At 47.5% G+C, this 16,234-nt stretch overlaps 1 protein-coding gene across 1 annotated transcript; it reads left to right on the top strand.

The window, feature by feature from the left end:
- The first annotated feature begins 8,083 nt into the window (after nt 1–8,083).
- Nucleotides 8,084–11,376, top strand: LOC123116846 (carboxyl-terminal-processing peptidase 2, chloroplastic). The gene is made up of 12 exons (XM_044537736.1): nt 8,084–8,423; nt 8,532–8,684; nt 8,992–9,074; nt 9,166–9,374; nt 9,480–9,548; nt 9,663–9,778; nt 9,886–9,961; nt 10,037–10,078; nt 10,446–10,554; nt 10,666–10,763; nt 10,850–10,943; nt 11,046–11,376. Exons 1-12 carry the CDS (start codon nt 8,177–8,179, stop codon nt 11,169–11,171), a joined length of 1,422 nt encoding a protein of 473 aa, XP_044393671.1. The 5' UTR covers nt 8,084–8,176; the 3' UTR covers nt 11,172–11,376.
- Nucleotides 11,377–16,234: the final 4,858 nt, after the last annotated feature.

Genomic DNA, 16,234 nt, shown 5'->3' with positions numbered 1-16,234 from the left:
CCCACCTACTTTCATTCGAGCTCTTACTTTTTCTCATCGTTTGATTGTGTCATTGACTTGACCAGGCTGAGCGAGGACAGGCTGAGTTGATACACAAATCTCATTCAAGTGAATGCGAGTAACCAAACGCCTCCTTAGCCTATCGTAACCTATCGGAAGCCTGCACATTGTCTGTTGCACGCCTCAAATTGTTTACATCATTGCATGACCGTACTGTTGTTCGTTTGCATATCTGTTGGGTGATAGTGTTGGAAATATTAGCACTTTTCCAATTAGACTAATCCACGAGTAGACAGTAAGCATGGCAAATACGGTATGCATCTCACACCGATTCCTAAGCATACTAGCACGTACAGAACATAGAAGCAAACCATCTATGAGCAGCACATATACGGCTAGCACAAGTACGAGTAAGTGAGGGATGAACTGATCATACCTTCCGGTTGGCCAGGCCAACGCGGCGGCGGTGGCAGCAGCCTCGACTTCGTTAGTGGCCTTCTTCTTAGCGGCGGCGGCATCGGCCATGGTGTTGATGCAGGGGAAGTAGTGGAAGCAGAGGATGGCGGAGCTGGAAACGGATCGGGAGCAGTCGCGCCGAGACGCTCCCCAAAAACCTTATTGTCGTTCTCCCGGGCAGGATCTTGAACGGCGGGGTTCCGGAGGCACCTGCTATCCCGACCAGCCATGCAGCGGTCATCGGGATGGGATCGCCGGAAGCAGCACAGAGCAAGGAACAGTAGATGACGGCTATGTTACGCGAGAGGGACTGGCTGAACCGAACTAGGTCACTCCACTAGGCAGAGCCTTCTTATATAGGTCGTCGGGCAGGAAGTCGTGGGCCTGGGCGGAGGCCCACGACCGGTGGCCCACCTGTTAGCGACTCGTTAATTAATCCCTGATTAATTAATTCGTTCCTAAGCGGCAAAAATAAGCTTCGGCTCGGCTCATTCCCCGTGCGTCGTGTCGTGACGTGGCGTGGCGTGGCGTGGCGTGGCGAGGCGAGGCGAGGCGAGGCGGGCGGCGGAGGAGGAGGAGCGCGCGTGTACCACTCCTCTTCCCAAGCTCCCAATGGCAAGTGGTAGAGCAGCCCTTATAAAGGGGTCTCAACTCTCCTCAACTAGCAAGGTGGGACTAAACTTCCCACCACCTGCCATCTCATACATGGGCCTCAAGATTAACTAGGGATTAATGTCTTATATGGGTCGAAGCCCATCCATAATCCATCAATCCCCCATCAGATCTCGATGCACATAAGTTTGTCAACTGTTCCAAACAATGTTTGATATATCGGAAATTTCGGTGGAGACTGTTAAGTTGAACTTCCACCTAGAGCAATAGGATTAGACTTCTTCACAACTGAACAATGGACTATGCCTTGAATTGTTAGTTTGGCGTGCAGAAGCTTTGCCTATTGTCAGCTGATACGTGGTTGCCGAAGGCTAAACCCCACGGGTGGAGCTTATTAGTCATACTCCGTACCTTCTCATGAGCTTCCTAGAGATCACCCAATCTCATAGACTGTGACTAGCAGTCGGGCTCACATAGGTGTGTTTCTCCAAAGAATGCTTTGTAGGTTAGCATCTTGCTTACACAAGCTTTGGAACACATTAAGACAAAAGTCAGCCTGCCTTACAGAATTGAGAGTATTATTGCATCTCCAATGAAGTGGGATAATTAAGGATACTCTCCTTAGTTGACCGCTGGATTGTTTTCCCAGGTCCTAATTCACGGGACGTCCGATCACATAGGTTGGGTTACCCCCATGGCAACTTACGTGGGTCTCATACCCATCTCCCTCGATGCATTTTCTATCACAATCCGTGATAGCCCTTTCATAAAAGGGTCTGCCAGATTCTTAGTTGTCTGGATATAATCCAATGCTATTACTCCGGAGTTTCTTGATTTTCTGACATATTTCAATCTTCGTCTTATATGCTTTGTGGATTTCATGTTGTACTTTGAACTCTTATCCTTGGCAATCACCGTTTGATTGTCACAGTTCATAAGGACAGCCGGCACTGGTTTATCAACCACCGGCAAATCCATCAAAAGCTCTCGAAGCCACTCTGCTTCGACGCATGATGTGTCTAATGCTGTGAGTTCTGCTTCCATAGTCGATCTGGTTAAGATCGTTTGCTTGCAAGACTTCCAGGAAACAACACCACCACCAAGTGTGAAGACATGTCCACTTGTGGCTTTCATCTCATCAGCATCAGATATCCAATTCGAATCACTATATCCCTCAAGTACCGTCGGGTACCCAGTATAGTGAATTCCATAGTTCGCAATACCTTGCAAGTAACGCATCACTCGCTCAACAGCATGCCAATGCACATCTCCCGGATTGGAAACAAACCGGCTCAGCAAATGAGATGTTAGGACGAGTAGAACATGCTAGGTACATCAGTGAACCAACCACTTGAGAATATCTCAATTGATCTACAGCCGTACCTTCGAACTTTCGAATCCACACGCTAGGATCATATGGTGTTGCAGAAGGTTTGCAGCCCGAATATCCAAAACGGGTCAAGATCTTCTCTATGTAGTGGGATTGCAAAAGTGTAATCCCACCCTCAGAATTTCTTAGTAGCTTGATGTTCAAGATAACATCAGCCACTCCCAGGTCTTTCATCTCAAAGTTATAAGATAGAAAAGCCTTGACCTCCTCAATGACTTTGAGGTGGGTCCCAAATATCAGTATGTCATCGACATACAGACAGAGTATAACTCCTTCGCCCCCACCACAGCGATAGTATACACATTTGTCAGCTTCGTTAACAACAAAGCCAGCAGATGTCAGAGTAGTATTGAACTTCTCATGCCATTGCTTAGGCGCTTGTTTCAGGCCATACAAGGATTTCACCAGCTTGCACACCTTTATTTCCTGACCATTTACTACAAAGCCATCTGGCTGTTGCATGTAAATTTCCTCGTCTAGCTCAGTCGTCTTAATGTCCATCTGGTGAACGAGAAGACCATGCGAGGCAGCCAAAGCGAGTAACACTCGAATGGTTGTCAGTCTAGCCACAGGTGAGTAAGTGTCGAAGAAATCATCTCCTTCTTTCTGGGTATAACCCTTGGCCACAAGCCTAGCCTTGTACTTATCAACAGTACCATCGGGCCTAAGCTTCTTCTTGAACACTCACTTACATCCCAATGGTTTACAACCACAAGGACGATCAGTGATCTCCCATGTACCGTTAGCCAAGATGGAATCCATCACGCTACGGACTGCATCCTTCCAGTAGTCAGCATCCGAAGATGCATAAACTTCTGAAATGGAACTGGGAGTGTCATCATCCATGAGGTACATGAGGAAATCATCACCAAAAGACTTTGCAATCCTTTGTCTCTTGCTCCTAACAGGGGCTTCCTCATCATCCTCCGTGGAACTCTCATCACTTTTATGTTCATAATATTCCATCGGGATGGCAGGTTCAGGAGTCTCATCAGATTCCAGTCTAGAAGTGCTTTGCATATCTCTCATGGGGAAAATATCCTCAAAGAATGTAGCATCCCTAGACTTCATGATCGTACCGACCTTCACATTGTGTACATCAGATTTCACCACTAGAAATCTATAGCCAGCGCTATACTTGGCATAGCCAAGAAAAACTCAATCCACAGTCTTTGGTCCCAACTTGCGCTTTTTGGTTATTGGCACGTTGACTTTCGCCAAACAGCCCCAAGTGTGTAAGTAAGAGAGTGTAGTTCTTTTCTTTTCCCATTGCTCATAGGGAGTAGTTTCATTATCCTTTGTGGTAACTTTATTCAGGACATGACATGATGCAATACAGCCTCCCCCCACCATGCCTTGGATAAACCTGATGTATCTAACATGGTGTTAACCAAATCAGTTAGAGTACGATTTTTCCGTTTGGCAACCCCGTTTGACTGGGGTGAGTAGGGAGGCGTCCTCTCATGAATAATACCATGTTCCGCACAGAACAAATCAAACTCATTAGAAAAGTACTCTCTACCACGATTAGACCGGACTCGTTTTATTTTCTTCTCAAGTTGGTTCTCAACTTCAGCCTTATAGATTTTAAAGTAGTGTAGAGCCTCATCCTTACTATTTAACAAATACACATAGCAGAATCTAGTGGAATCATCAATCAGAGTCATGAAGTTTTCTTTCCACCTTTAGTCAACACACCATTCATATCACAGAGATCTGAATGTATGAGCTCTAACGGTGCCAGGTGTCTTTCCTTCGCAAGCTTATGAGGCTTACGAGGTTGCTTAGCTTGCACACACGCATGGCACTTAGAGCCTTTGGCTAAAGTGAAACTCGGGATTAAATCCATCTTGGCTAGCCGCGTCATACAACCAAAATTTATGTGATAAAGACATGAATGCCAAACCTCGGATTTGTTCACATTAGAATGAATTTGGTTCACGACTTTATTACAGAAATCCTCCAGGGAAAGGCAGAACAAACCACCACAATCATATCCTTTTCCAACAAATAGTCCATACCAAGATACGACTACTTTGTTAGACTCAAATACTAACTTAAACCCTTCTTTACATAGAAGGGAGCCACTAACAAGATTCTTCTTGATGGCGGGGACATGCTGCACGTTCTTCAGTTGCACGATCTTTCCCGAAGTAAACTTCAGATCGACCGTGCCAACACCATGAACAGAAGCATGCGAGCCATTCCCCATCAGGACGGAACAATCTCGTGTGACCTGGTAAGAAGAAAACAAAGACACATCAGCACACACATGAATATTGGCCCCAGTGTCAACCCACCAATTGGTGGACTGACAAACTGAAAGTATGGTAAACATATTACCATACCCAGATGCCGCATCATTTTTGCTCGGAGTGACATTGACAGACTTAGAGTCCTGTCCTGACTTCTTGTACTTGTCTGGGCACTTGTTTGCCCAGTGTTCCTCTGAACCACAAGTAAAGCAACCATCTCTCTTTTTGTCTTTCTTCTTACCCTTCTTCTTAAAGGTAGTATTCTGCTGGACAGAGTTCTTTCCCTTGAACTTGTGGAAGTTCTTCTGCACCACATTGGCGCTAGAAGAACCCTCTGCCCCTTTCATGTGTGAGTCCTTTGCTCTCGAGTTCTGCTCAACACTGAGATGACTGATGACATCCTCAACAGAGAATTCACGTCTCAAGTGCTTGAGAGAAGTAGCAAAGTTCCTCCATCCAGGAGGGAGTTTTGCAATAATGCAACCCGCGAGAAATTTGTCCGGTAACTCACACTTCAAGAGCTCCAGCTCCTTAGCGATGCACTGTATCTCATGAGCCTGGTCCAATACAGAACGGTTATCAACCAATTTTTAATCATGGAACTGCTCCATGGCATACAGTTCACTCCCAGCATCGGTTGCGCCGAACTTAGCTTCGAGCGCATCCCACAAGTTTTTGGCAACACGCATATGGAGATATGCGTCAACCAACTTGTCTCCGGTCACATTAAGAACGGCTCCCACAAATATGGTGGTTGCCTCCCTAAACGCCTTTTCCTGTTCAGGAACAATCGTTTCTGTGGGAGACACAACACCAACCCAGAACATGTTCATTGTTGTGAGCCACAAGGTGGTCCTTGTCTGCCAACGCTTAAAATGCATCCTAGTAAACTTTTCCGGTTTCAGTGTCGCAGCAAAGCCTTGAATCGAAAAGTGCCTAAAATAAGGTTTTTGGATTGTTGAAAATATTAGCACTTTTCCAATTAGACTAATCCACGAGTAGACAGTAAGCATGGCAAATACAGTATGCATCTCATACCGATTCCTAAGCATACTAGCACGTACAGAACATAGAAGCAAACCATCTATGAGCAGCACATATACGGCTAGCACAAGTACGAGTAAGTGAGGGATGAACTGATCATACCCTCCGGTTGGCCAGGCCAACGCGGCGGCGGCAGCAACAACCACGGCTTCGTCAGTGGCCTTCTTCTTGGCGGCGGCGGCGTCGGCCATGGTGTTGATGTAGGGGAAGTAGTGGAAGCAGAGGATGACGGAGCTGGGAACGGATCAGGAGCAGTCGTGCCGAGACGCTCCCCAAAAACCTTATTGTCGTTCTCCCGGGCAGGATCTCGAACGGCGGGGTTCCGGAGGCACCTGCTCTCCCGACCAGCCGTGCACGCGGTCGTCGGGATGGGATCGCTGGAAGCAGCACAGAGCAAGGAACAGTAGATGACGACTGGGTTATGCGAGAGGGACTGAGTGAACCGAACTAGGCTAGGCTAGGCTAGGCGAGGCGAGGCGAGGCGGGCGGCGGAGGAGGAGGAGCGCGTGTGTACCACTCCTCTTCCCAAGCTCCCAATGGTAAGTGGTAGAGCAGCCCTTATAAAGGGGTCTCAACTCTCCTCAACTAGCAAGGTGGAACTAAACTTCCCACCACCTGTCATCTCATACATGGGCCTCAAGATTAACCAGGGATTAATGTCTTATATGGGCCGAAGCCCATCCATAATCCATCAGGTAGATTGGTAACTATAGTAAAGGCTATAGGCATACAAGTTGTTTCATTTAGAGAGAGGGATCACATATGAAAACTGTCTAAGGGCACCTCCAACACTGACCCTTAAACCCCCCGTAACCGTTCGGGTCGCGTGGTCCAGACGTGTTTTGCCATCCAACATGGTCCTCTATCGCTCTGCAAGCGGATCCAAACACGCTTTTTCCCCGTAATCGTAGGGGCTTTGCGGGCGTCCGAACTGCTGCCATGCCCGCTCCTGATTATCCCGACCCACCTAAAACCCTTCTTCCTCGCCACGTGCCTTCCCGCGCGGCGCCAGCTGCCCGCATTCATGCCGCTATAGAGCGGCCGCTCAGCAACGACGTCGGTCTTGAGCGGACGCGACCTTTCACTGGCGCCGGCATTGAAGCGGAGCACCGGTCGAGAGTTCCGCCCTCGCCGCATCCTCAGTGTGGACGCCTGTTCAATGCCGAAGAGACGTTTACCGTATGAGGCGGGACGGATGTCTGCCACACCCGTTCAATGCCCGCTTGTCCGTATGCCGCCATTAAGTAGGCTCACCAGCCAAGAAACCAACTCCGACGCCGCGCATTGATGCACCCAGACGCTTGACCTCACTGGAATCCTCTATTTAAAGGCGGCCACACCCGGCTAAACTCCACATCACTACACATCCGCTCCTCATCCTCCTTCCTTGCACCACATCCACCATGTCTGCAAGCTCTAGAGCTATGTGGGAAAGCCTGTCGTCGGAGCAGTATCACGATATAGCAGCCCTTGCAGCCACCTAGCAAAGTCGTCGCGCCATGCTCATGCCCGCTAGCTCGCTCGAGGTCTCCGATGATGACACTATGATGAAGACGGGCTCTGATGATGACACCCAGCGCATATGCATGCCGGCTTGACCATGGAGTAGGCGCAGGTACAAAACTTTTAATAAATGTTTATGTTTTTTTGAAACAGTGATTATTATTTTAATAATATTTTCTCAAGTAAAAAAATACTCACACTTAGAAAAATAGTAGTTGATACAAATGAAAAATCCAACCTGCAACTAGTAATCTAGAACCCCCCCCCCCCTCAAAACTATCACGAAGAACCGCTCCGGTCGCGTTACAACGCCCAAGTGCTAAATGAGTAGGCCTAGTCACTCGCTTTGTGCGATTTGTCGACATTTCTCCGTAGAGAACGATGAATAGCGTGACTAATGCAGTGATCTAAACGATCTTATATTTCTTTATAGAGGGAGCTAGCACTCGCTAACACAGCTCCCCGCATGGCACATCCCAATATGCTGACTTCTCTTCTTTCTTGTAGCGGGTCGGTCGCTTGGACCGAGAGTACTATCTCTAGTTTTTTTTCTTCTTCTCTGTTTTTTCGGTTTCTATCTTTTCGTATTATTATTTCCCCCATTATTTATTCATAAAATAAATAACAATTTATTTGATGTATATGTTTTTTTTTTGAGCATTTTTGTGTTTTTTTTTGAGACAATTGAGCATTTTTGAGCATTTTTGTGTGTCCCGGCCTAGGAAGGAAAGAGGTCGGGCCTGCTTATACCCATGGGGCCATGGGGCCCGTCGTTATCTCTGGGCCACAGCCCAAAGGGCGGGCCTGTGCTCTGCTGCATCCCTCTGCCCGTGTGCTTCTCCTCCACACACTGTCCCTCTCCTCTCCTCCTCCATCTCCCGCGAGCTCCTCCCACCACCACCGCACCGGCGCCCCCATGCTCCTCCCGGTGCGCCGCCCTCACGCGGCCCCGTCCCGCCCGGCCTCCCCACGGCACGTCTCCTCCTCCCTCGGGCCCCGATCCAGACAGGTCGACCGGGCCCTCCGGGGTTCCACGGTGGCGCGGGCCAGCCCGGCGGCGGCGACGGACGCCGCTGCCGCCGGACTCGGCCGCCGCGCGGTCGTGGGGATGGCGCTCGCCGTGTCCCTCTCCGCGCCCGCCTACTGCAGGGCGCCGCCCCCGTGTAATCAATCCAGCGCTTCCATTCAAATTTCGGTTCAGGCTGTCCTGCGCTTTGATTCTGAGTAGCTGACTAGTGTGTTCCCTCTCCCATGGTTTTGGCCCCAAGCAGCGTCCGCGCTCACGGAGGAGAACCTGCTGTTCCTGGAGGCATGGCGCGCGGTCGACCGCGCCTACTACGACAAGTCCTTCAATGGGCAGAGCTGGTTCAGGTACCGCGAGCGCGCCCTCCGCGACGACCCCATGAACACGCGGCAGGAGACATGTATGGCCCTAATTGTGCAAAGTCTGCTTGCTATCCACTTAGAACACTGTCTCCCTAGCGAAAATAAGTTTATCCGGCCTGCACTTCTGCAAGTCATCACATGCCACTTCACATTTTTACAAAGTAGAACAGGATTCGATCAGATGCACCTATTTTATGCCACCTCCCGTTTGTTGAATCTGAATTTCGTTTATAAACACAATGAACCACTTAAAAAATAAAGAGACCATTGGTTTGTACGGATAGGAGAGATGCTGCGTTTTTTACTCTATGTGATTGAATTTGCCTACCCTGGACTGTGTTTCAGATGCGGCGATTAAGAAGATGCTTGCAACACTGAATGATCCATTCACTCGGTTATTGGAACCCGAGAAATTCAAGAGTTTGCGGGTATGATGCTCACACAAGCTCCGGCTGCTGCCCACTTTTAACATAGTATAAACTGCTTTCTGATGCATGCCATTGCCTTTCCTGAAGTAAGTCTGGCACGCAAGGTGCCCTCACGGGTGTAGGTTTATCCATCGGCTACCCATTGGCCCTTAAAGGATCACCTGCAGGGCTCTCCGTAATGTCAGCAGCCCCAGGGGGTCCTGCAGAAAAGGCGGGCATCGCGTCTGGAGACGTTATTTTGGCAATTGACGACACAAGCGCGCAAGACATGGACATATATGACGCAGCAGATCGCTTACAGTAAGACCTGGCTATTACAGATACTTTATACGAGCAAAATGCAGTGTTAGCGAATGTTGCATACCTAATATTTTAGTGGCTGATTATCTTGTTGATTCTTGCTAGGGGTCCTGAAGGAAGCTCAATAGATTTGACTATTCTCAGTGGAGCTGATACCAGACATGTTGTTTTGAAGTAAACTCCTGCACACCATTCTTTTGTAGTTCCTTCAGAAGAAATGTTTTAGTACTTTTGCTCAAGACTAAAAGAGTGGTTGTTCTTCATTCATCTTAACTTAATATATGCCAGGAGAGAAAGATATACTTTAAACCCGGTGAGGTCAAGGATGTGTCAGATTCCAGGTTCAGAGGACAGCTCAAAGATTGGTTACATCAAACTAACAACATTTAACCAAAATGCTGCAGGTTTTAGCTGGCTCTGGCTCAAAATTATAGTATTATCTTTCTGAAGCATTCATCGTTTTAAAGATGTCAAGCTCTGCTGATCACACTACTTCACTATCCTATTCCAGGATCTGTTAGGGAAGCCATTAAGAAATTAAGGGAGAACAATGTAAAGGCCTTTGTGTTGGATCTGCGGAATAACAGGTTTGTACCTGCAGAACTCGGGGTGCCTCATCACCTAATTCTATTGAAATATTGACATGGCTGTGTTTCATGCAGCGGTGGCCTTTTTCCTGAAGGGATTGAGATTGCGAAGATTTGGTAAGCTGTTATATTTTCATATTTCAGCACATGAGTTTTGCTCTATGTATGCATATGTGTTGCCAATGTACTCAAGTAGTTTGTTAATTCTACTTTAAACTGGAATATGTGAACTAAAAAACTGACTGATAGAAATATGAATTTTTTTCCTTGGTGAATTCTAGCTGTGCACCTCGATGCCTTTACTCTTGGCTTATATCTGTTGGACTCATGAAAACTGGGACTTTGTTTGTTGATCTTTATGCCAAAGCTGTTCTCGCAATATGTAGTAACTCTGGGCCGAAAACTACTATATTGATTCTATTTTTTCCATATTAACTCGCTCGCTAAATTGAGCGAAGTTTTAAAACTACTCTTGTTTTACCAGGATGGACAAGGGCGTCATTGTGTATATATGTGACAGCCGTGGTGTCCGTGACATTTATGAGGCAGACGGGGCTAGCACGATTGCTGCATCAGAACCTTTAGTTGTCCTGGTACGAGCTACCTTTGCTTACAATGCCGCTATTAGAGATATTCTTTGATCAAAGATTTGACACTGTATGCATCACAAGAAGTGACTTTCGAACACTTGAACTCGTTACCAGGTAAACAAAGGAACTGCAAGCGCAAGTGAGATCCTTGCTGGGGCACTGAAAGACAACAAGAGGGCAGTGGTGTATGGGGAACCAACATATGGAAAAGGGTACCGCCCTAGTTTCCCTCATGTCGTGTGGTTTGTTCTGATTTGGCATCCTTAGCTGCTCACACCACTTAATTTCCAACTTCCAGCAAGATCCAGTCGGTGTTTGCGCTGTCCGATGGCTCAGGGTTGGCCGTGACGGTGGCGCGCTACGAAACCCCTGCGCATACTGACATAGATAAGGTGAGCATTGCTTTGCTTTGCCGCACCATGGCATCGATAAGACTCAACAGATGTTGATACCAGATGGCCTGACACTTTGAAATGTTTTTTGTTGGTAAAAAGGTCGGTGTGACTCCGGACCGTCCATTGCCGGCATCGTTCCCGACTGACGAAGATGGCTTCTGCAGCTGCCTCAGGGACCCAGCTTCTTGCAACCTTAACGCCGCCCGGCTGTTTGTGAGATCGTGATACGGTCCCAAGTATGTCGCGGCGAACGGCTGCCTCTGCGCATTTTGGGTTTTTGTTGATATGGTAGTTTCTCTTACCTGGGGTGCGTGGCTGATCCTATTCATTTTGTTAACATCTGGTTGTGTTTTGAAGGAGAAATCTGTTCACATCTGTACAAAGTTCCAATTTCACCATGTTGAAAAAAAAAACTGTCTATACTTGTCTCTGTAAATTGTCCAATCTACAGTTCTACTATTACTTTTCATGAGAAGAAGCAAATCTAATGGCATCTGTTCAGTAGTAAATTTATAAACATGGAGGGAGTGTATCAGGCATCAGGTTTGCTGACTGCAGAGGCACACCGGTCAATAACAAGCCAAAACTGAACACAAAAAAGGGCCTGAATTACATCATCCAAGGAGCATAATGTATCATGTGTGCAGAGCAGAGTTAACATGAGACCATAAGTAGTACTCTGGACAAGACCATATGTGCAGAGCAGAGTTAACATGAGCAGAGCGAGGATGGTACGGACATTTCCATCCTCTGGACAAGAACACGTTCTGGACTATGCAGAGCATAACAGCAAGAGCTTAACTCGGCGCAGTTGATCCTCTTAACGGCTGGCATGGAATCATTTCACTGATTTCTACATTTAATTTATACTACCTGGGGTACCTTATCACAGACAGACACGATAACTAAATCATTTTCCAAAAACAACCAGCTGGAATTATATCTGAAGATGACACGAGATCCTTGCTTCATGCCCTCACCAAATGTTAATGTTATTTCGGACCACTACTCGCAGATTGATAATTACACCTCACGATCTTTATTTCTTATACCGAGATGGTAGCTAGGTTCAGTTCAGTCCTAGCATGTCTGACGAGTTATATCTGAAGATGAGTAGTACTATGTTTCTAGACTGACAATGATATATTGTAACTATGGCCATCTCACCTTCTAACATGTAACATGCCTGTGACGAAAGATTCAACTGTCTTCATCCACCGGAGCAATTGGTCTGACTCTGAAGTCGCGTCCGCCCACCACACACCACAGTGCAGTTTACGCCGGTGAGGCCGGCGCACCCAAGGGCGACCACGTGGCGGGCGGTGAGGTCATCGGGCCAGGTGGAGCAGATGGAGCCGAGGACGTGGTCGGCCCGCGAGTCGAGCGCCTCGACCCGGTCGGCGTCGGGGGGGCGTCCAACATGGTGGCGTCGACCTTCACCTCATTTCCCCACCTGAATTTCATTGGTTTTCCTTTTCTCTAAGGCGAGCCACTTGAAGCTTCCCGGTGGCTGCGAGAGGACGGCGGGGGATGATGCGGGGCGATCATGCGCAGCAGCTGCAGCGACGAGTGAAGGGCCACCGGGCGGTGACACCGTAGCAAGGCCAAGGGCGGCCATTGGCGTCGTAGGAGGTGTCAGAGCGCAAGAGGCGGTCATCTAGCGGGGAGCGCAGCGGCCTGACGGCGGTGGAGGAGAAGGGTCGGGCTAGCCTTGGTTCCATGGAGGCCGCGACGGCGGAGGTGGAGAAGGAGGGTGCCACCTCGACGCTTTGCCTGGACAGCGGAGCCAGTGCCGCAACATAGGAATATAAGAGCGACGTTGGCATGGCTGTCACATTCTTTTTTATGATGCTGATGAGAGTGAGTATACAATAGAGGATTTTCCTTGGCGTATACAAGTAGTAATCTTTGGTGCCATTCCTTTTATCTAGTAATTGGTTTTCACATGATTTTTTTATAAATTAGAATTGTCCAAAGATTCTACTCTATGAAAATCTTTCACATCCTAAAGGTACGTACCAAAATCTTGAAAAGTGGTGGCACGCACGCTCACTAACAAAAGTGCAAAACAAATTTGGACCAAGATTCCCCCCCCGCCCCCCACACACACACAAAGATGAACCAAGATTGCAATTGTCCGTAGCTGTAGCATAGTGGAGCTTGGTCCAAGTGGGATCATAACTTTTTTTTTTAAAGGCTGTCGATCTATTCATCAAACAACATGGCAACACAAAGAAGCACTAGCAACAACCGCCGAAAGAAAGAGGAAAGAAAGAAAGCAAAAGATAAACTTGCCGGGATTGACAGATCACAAGTTCACAACACAAGTACACACATGCATAAAACACACGTTAACTCATCAACTTACCCGAAACGCAACATCAAATACTCCCTTCGTCCGGAAATACTTGTCGCAAAAATAAATAAAAATAGATGTATCTCAAACTAAATATGTTTAGATACATCAATTTCCATGACAAATAATTCCGAATGGAGGGAGAATATTTGAAGATCATATGTGTATATGTCAAATGTACATTCTGAGGAGGAGCGTGCATCTTTGGACGCAGAGGCCGGAGGCTAAGTCGGCGGCGTGTAGTCGTGGCTGCTTGTGTCCCCGCGTCTTGCAGCCACGAGAGCGACAATCGCTCCTGCGACGACGACCAGCACCCACACCAACGCCGCGTAAGAACGCGCCGCTCGGCTGAGCACGGCAACTCTTATCCACACGATACTTGTGCCGATGCAGAAGCGTACGGTGAGCACCGCCACTGCTTCCATGCCGGCCGGCACGACGACGACGATGTGGTCGTACGGCCAGTGTTGGGCAAGGGGCATGACGACGGCTTCGATCGAGAGAGAATGGCCGAATACGAAGTGCCCCACGCTTAGGGCGAAGTACACGTGGGTATCCATGGGGCAATTAATGTGTATGCGTTTGGCTAGTACGTAACATCCAGTGAAAGATGAACAACTGACTGACGGTGCTATATATACCCGGACGAGGGCAAGTCGTTGCCGGCCGCCGCCGGGTCTTACACTTCGGACAAAAACGCGGCAGAAATGACAAATCCTGCATCGGGCTACACGACCAAGCGGCCTCGGCAGCCAGCCAGCCAGCCAGCCAGGTACGGTTTCGCTTGGGTTTTCAAGGGAACAGGTATATCGACATCCAACATAGCTCCCCAACTCAAAAGCTATGTCCCTAATTTACTCTTCCGGTGAATGCTGGCAAGTAGAGTACTGATTGTCCCCATCATGCTGTTTTTTAATTGACGGATCCCCGTCATGCTTTCTAGAAAAGGCAGGACCTATATACTCCCTTCTTTTCGATTTATAGGGCTCAACTTTAAAATCACACCAACCGAGATAGATGATGAGTGTTTAATAATTTTGATAGTTTGCAAAAGTATTTAATTAATGCGCTCGTTTTTCTCAAACAATTATGTTTACCAATGTATTAGTTACAATACATGCATGCATGCGTGACCAATAAATAATTAAAAACTTTTACAAGCATTGGTTAGTTTTTTTAATCCTCACATGTAGTGATTTAGAAATGAGACTTATAAAACGGAAAACAAAAGTTTTGAAATAAGCCCTATAAACAGGAAAGGAGATAGTACTCCCTCCGTCCAGTGAAGAGTGTACGTTTCACTTCAAAATTTGTCCACAAAAAAGTGTATATCTATCTTTTCAATGCACTTTAAAGTAGAAAAAATGTTTATTCCACATCAGACGGTAATCAAGACCAATAACATTCTACACATGGTCTTCTTAATTTCTACATGCACTGAGCTCATTGGGGGTTGAATAATTAAAAAGGAGAGAGATGATGGTTTACACCTTTTCAATGCATTTTTTACCCACTCCATAATTTGTCCTAAAAATTTCTATATGTACACTTTTCACCGAACGAAGGGAATATATTTTTTACTAATAAGAGGTTTATATCTTATATATTTTTTACAGAAATCCGACCCATCGCGCCCCTGGACCCCCTCAATCATGACAGCGACATTTGCGCCATCTTTCGGGCATGCACGACTTGGTAGGTGGGAGACGGGCGTTCATGCCTTTTCTGGGAAGATCATTGGCTGCTTGGGCAATCCATCGTTGAACTTGCGCCATCAGTACACGCTATGGTGCCTAAGCAAAGACGAAAGCGGCGCACGATGGCCGATGGCATCCACGAGCGATCTTGGGTGCAAGATTTACACAACTCCCTCTCTGTCGAGGCCACCATCCAGGGCAAATTTAACAATTTTGACCTCGGAACGAAATTAAATCATAAAATAAACTGCGCGTGAAACTATTTCACACCAATGATCTTTTGTGTAGCGCCCGTCACACAGGCGCCACACCCTACGATGCAGCGCCTACCCCTGGGGCGTTACACGCCAGTCCACCGTGGCAGCCCCTGGGCCCGCATTTAAAGTGCGGTGCCTAGCGCTCGGGCGCTGCACTGTGACTTATCCAGCCACTTGGCTGCCCCCCCTCCCCCACTCCCCCCACCCCACACACCCCAACGCGAGCTTTGCCCCCTCTCCCACTCTCTCCCCCTCTCAAATTAATCCTCTCCCAAATCTTGCAAATTTGAAGAATTTGTTCGTGGATTTCGAAGTCAAACCCTCCCTCAAGGTAATCTTCTCCGATCCCCTTGTTTTGATCCAAGTAATGTTATTAATTTTTCTCATTTGTTGCTAGTTTGGGGAAACCCTAGTTTTGTTTGGATCTAGAGATTTGCATGGAGATGTGAGATGTTTGTTTGCCATTTCCTATGATTAGGCTTTGTTAGTATGTTAGGGTTATTCTTATGGGTGTTCTTATGTTGGTGCTAGGGTTAGGTTTAGGGCTAGGGTTGCTAGTAGCCCCCCACCCTTGAAGCGAGATGAAATTGTTGAACCTTTTTTGACCCAAGAAGTGAGGCCAACATTGAGCCCGTTTACAAACAACCAAGATGAAGCTTTGCAAGAGGAGAATGATGAGTATGCGGACGATGACAATGAAGTTGATCTCCATGACAATAATGTGGGTGATCTCGACAAATATCATTTGCAAGAGACAATGGACCATTCCGTCCTTTTTTCCCGTGCATATGCATCGGACTCGGATGACGATGGTCCCGATGAACAAGTTGATGCGGAGGGGTTCACGGTGAAGGAGGCCGAAGCTTTCGAGAAGCTATTTGGTCAGGATCATCGGACTACATTGTTCAAGGATGTTAGTCTCGCGGATGAAGCCGTGGTAGATGGTGGCCAATGTATATCTCTTGGGGTTAGGCCAAG

The sequence above is a fragment of the Triticum aestivum genome, chromosome 5B (assembly GCF_018294505.1).
Source record: "Triticum aestivum cultivar Chinese Spring chromosome 5B, IWGSC CS RefSeq v2.1, whole genome shotgun sequence".
Classification (NCBI taxonomy): Eukaryota; Viridiplantae; Streptophyta; class Magnoliopsida; order Poales; family Poaceae; genus Triticum; species Triticum aestivum.
The sequence above is the reverse complement of the archived record's forward strand: the minus strand, read 5'-3'. Positions and strand labels throughout refer to the sequence as shown.

What these genes read in the sequence shown, in the direction of transcription:
- LOC123116846 (XM_044537736.1), top strand. Translation starts at nt 8,177, where the DNA reads ATGCTCCTCCCGGTGCGCCGCCCTCACGCGGCCCCGTCCCGCCCGGCC. An exon ending in GAACACGCGGCAGGAGACAT is followed by an intron (nt 8,685 to 8,991) that starts GTATGGCCCTAA and finishes ACTGTGTTTCAG; the next exon opens with ATGCGGCGATTAAGAAGATG. An exon ending in ATTTAACCAAAATGCTGCAG is followed by an intron (nt 9,779 to 9,885) that starts GTTTTAGCTGGC and finishes ATCCTATTCCAG; the next exon opens with GATCTGTTAGGGAAGCCATT.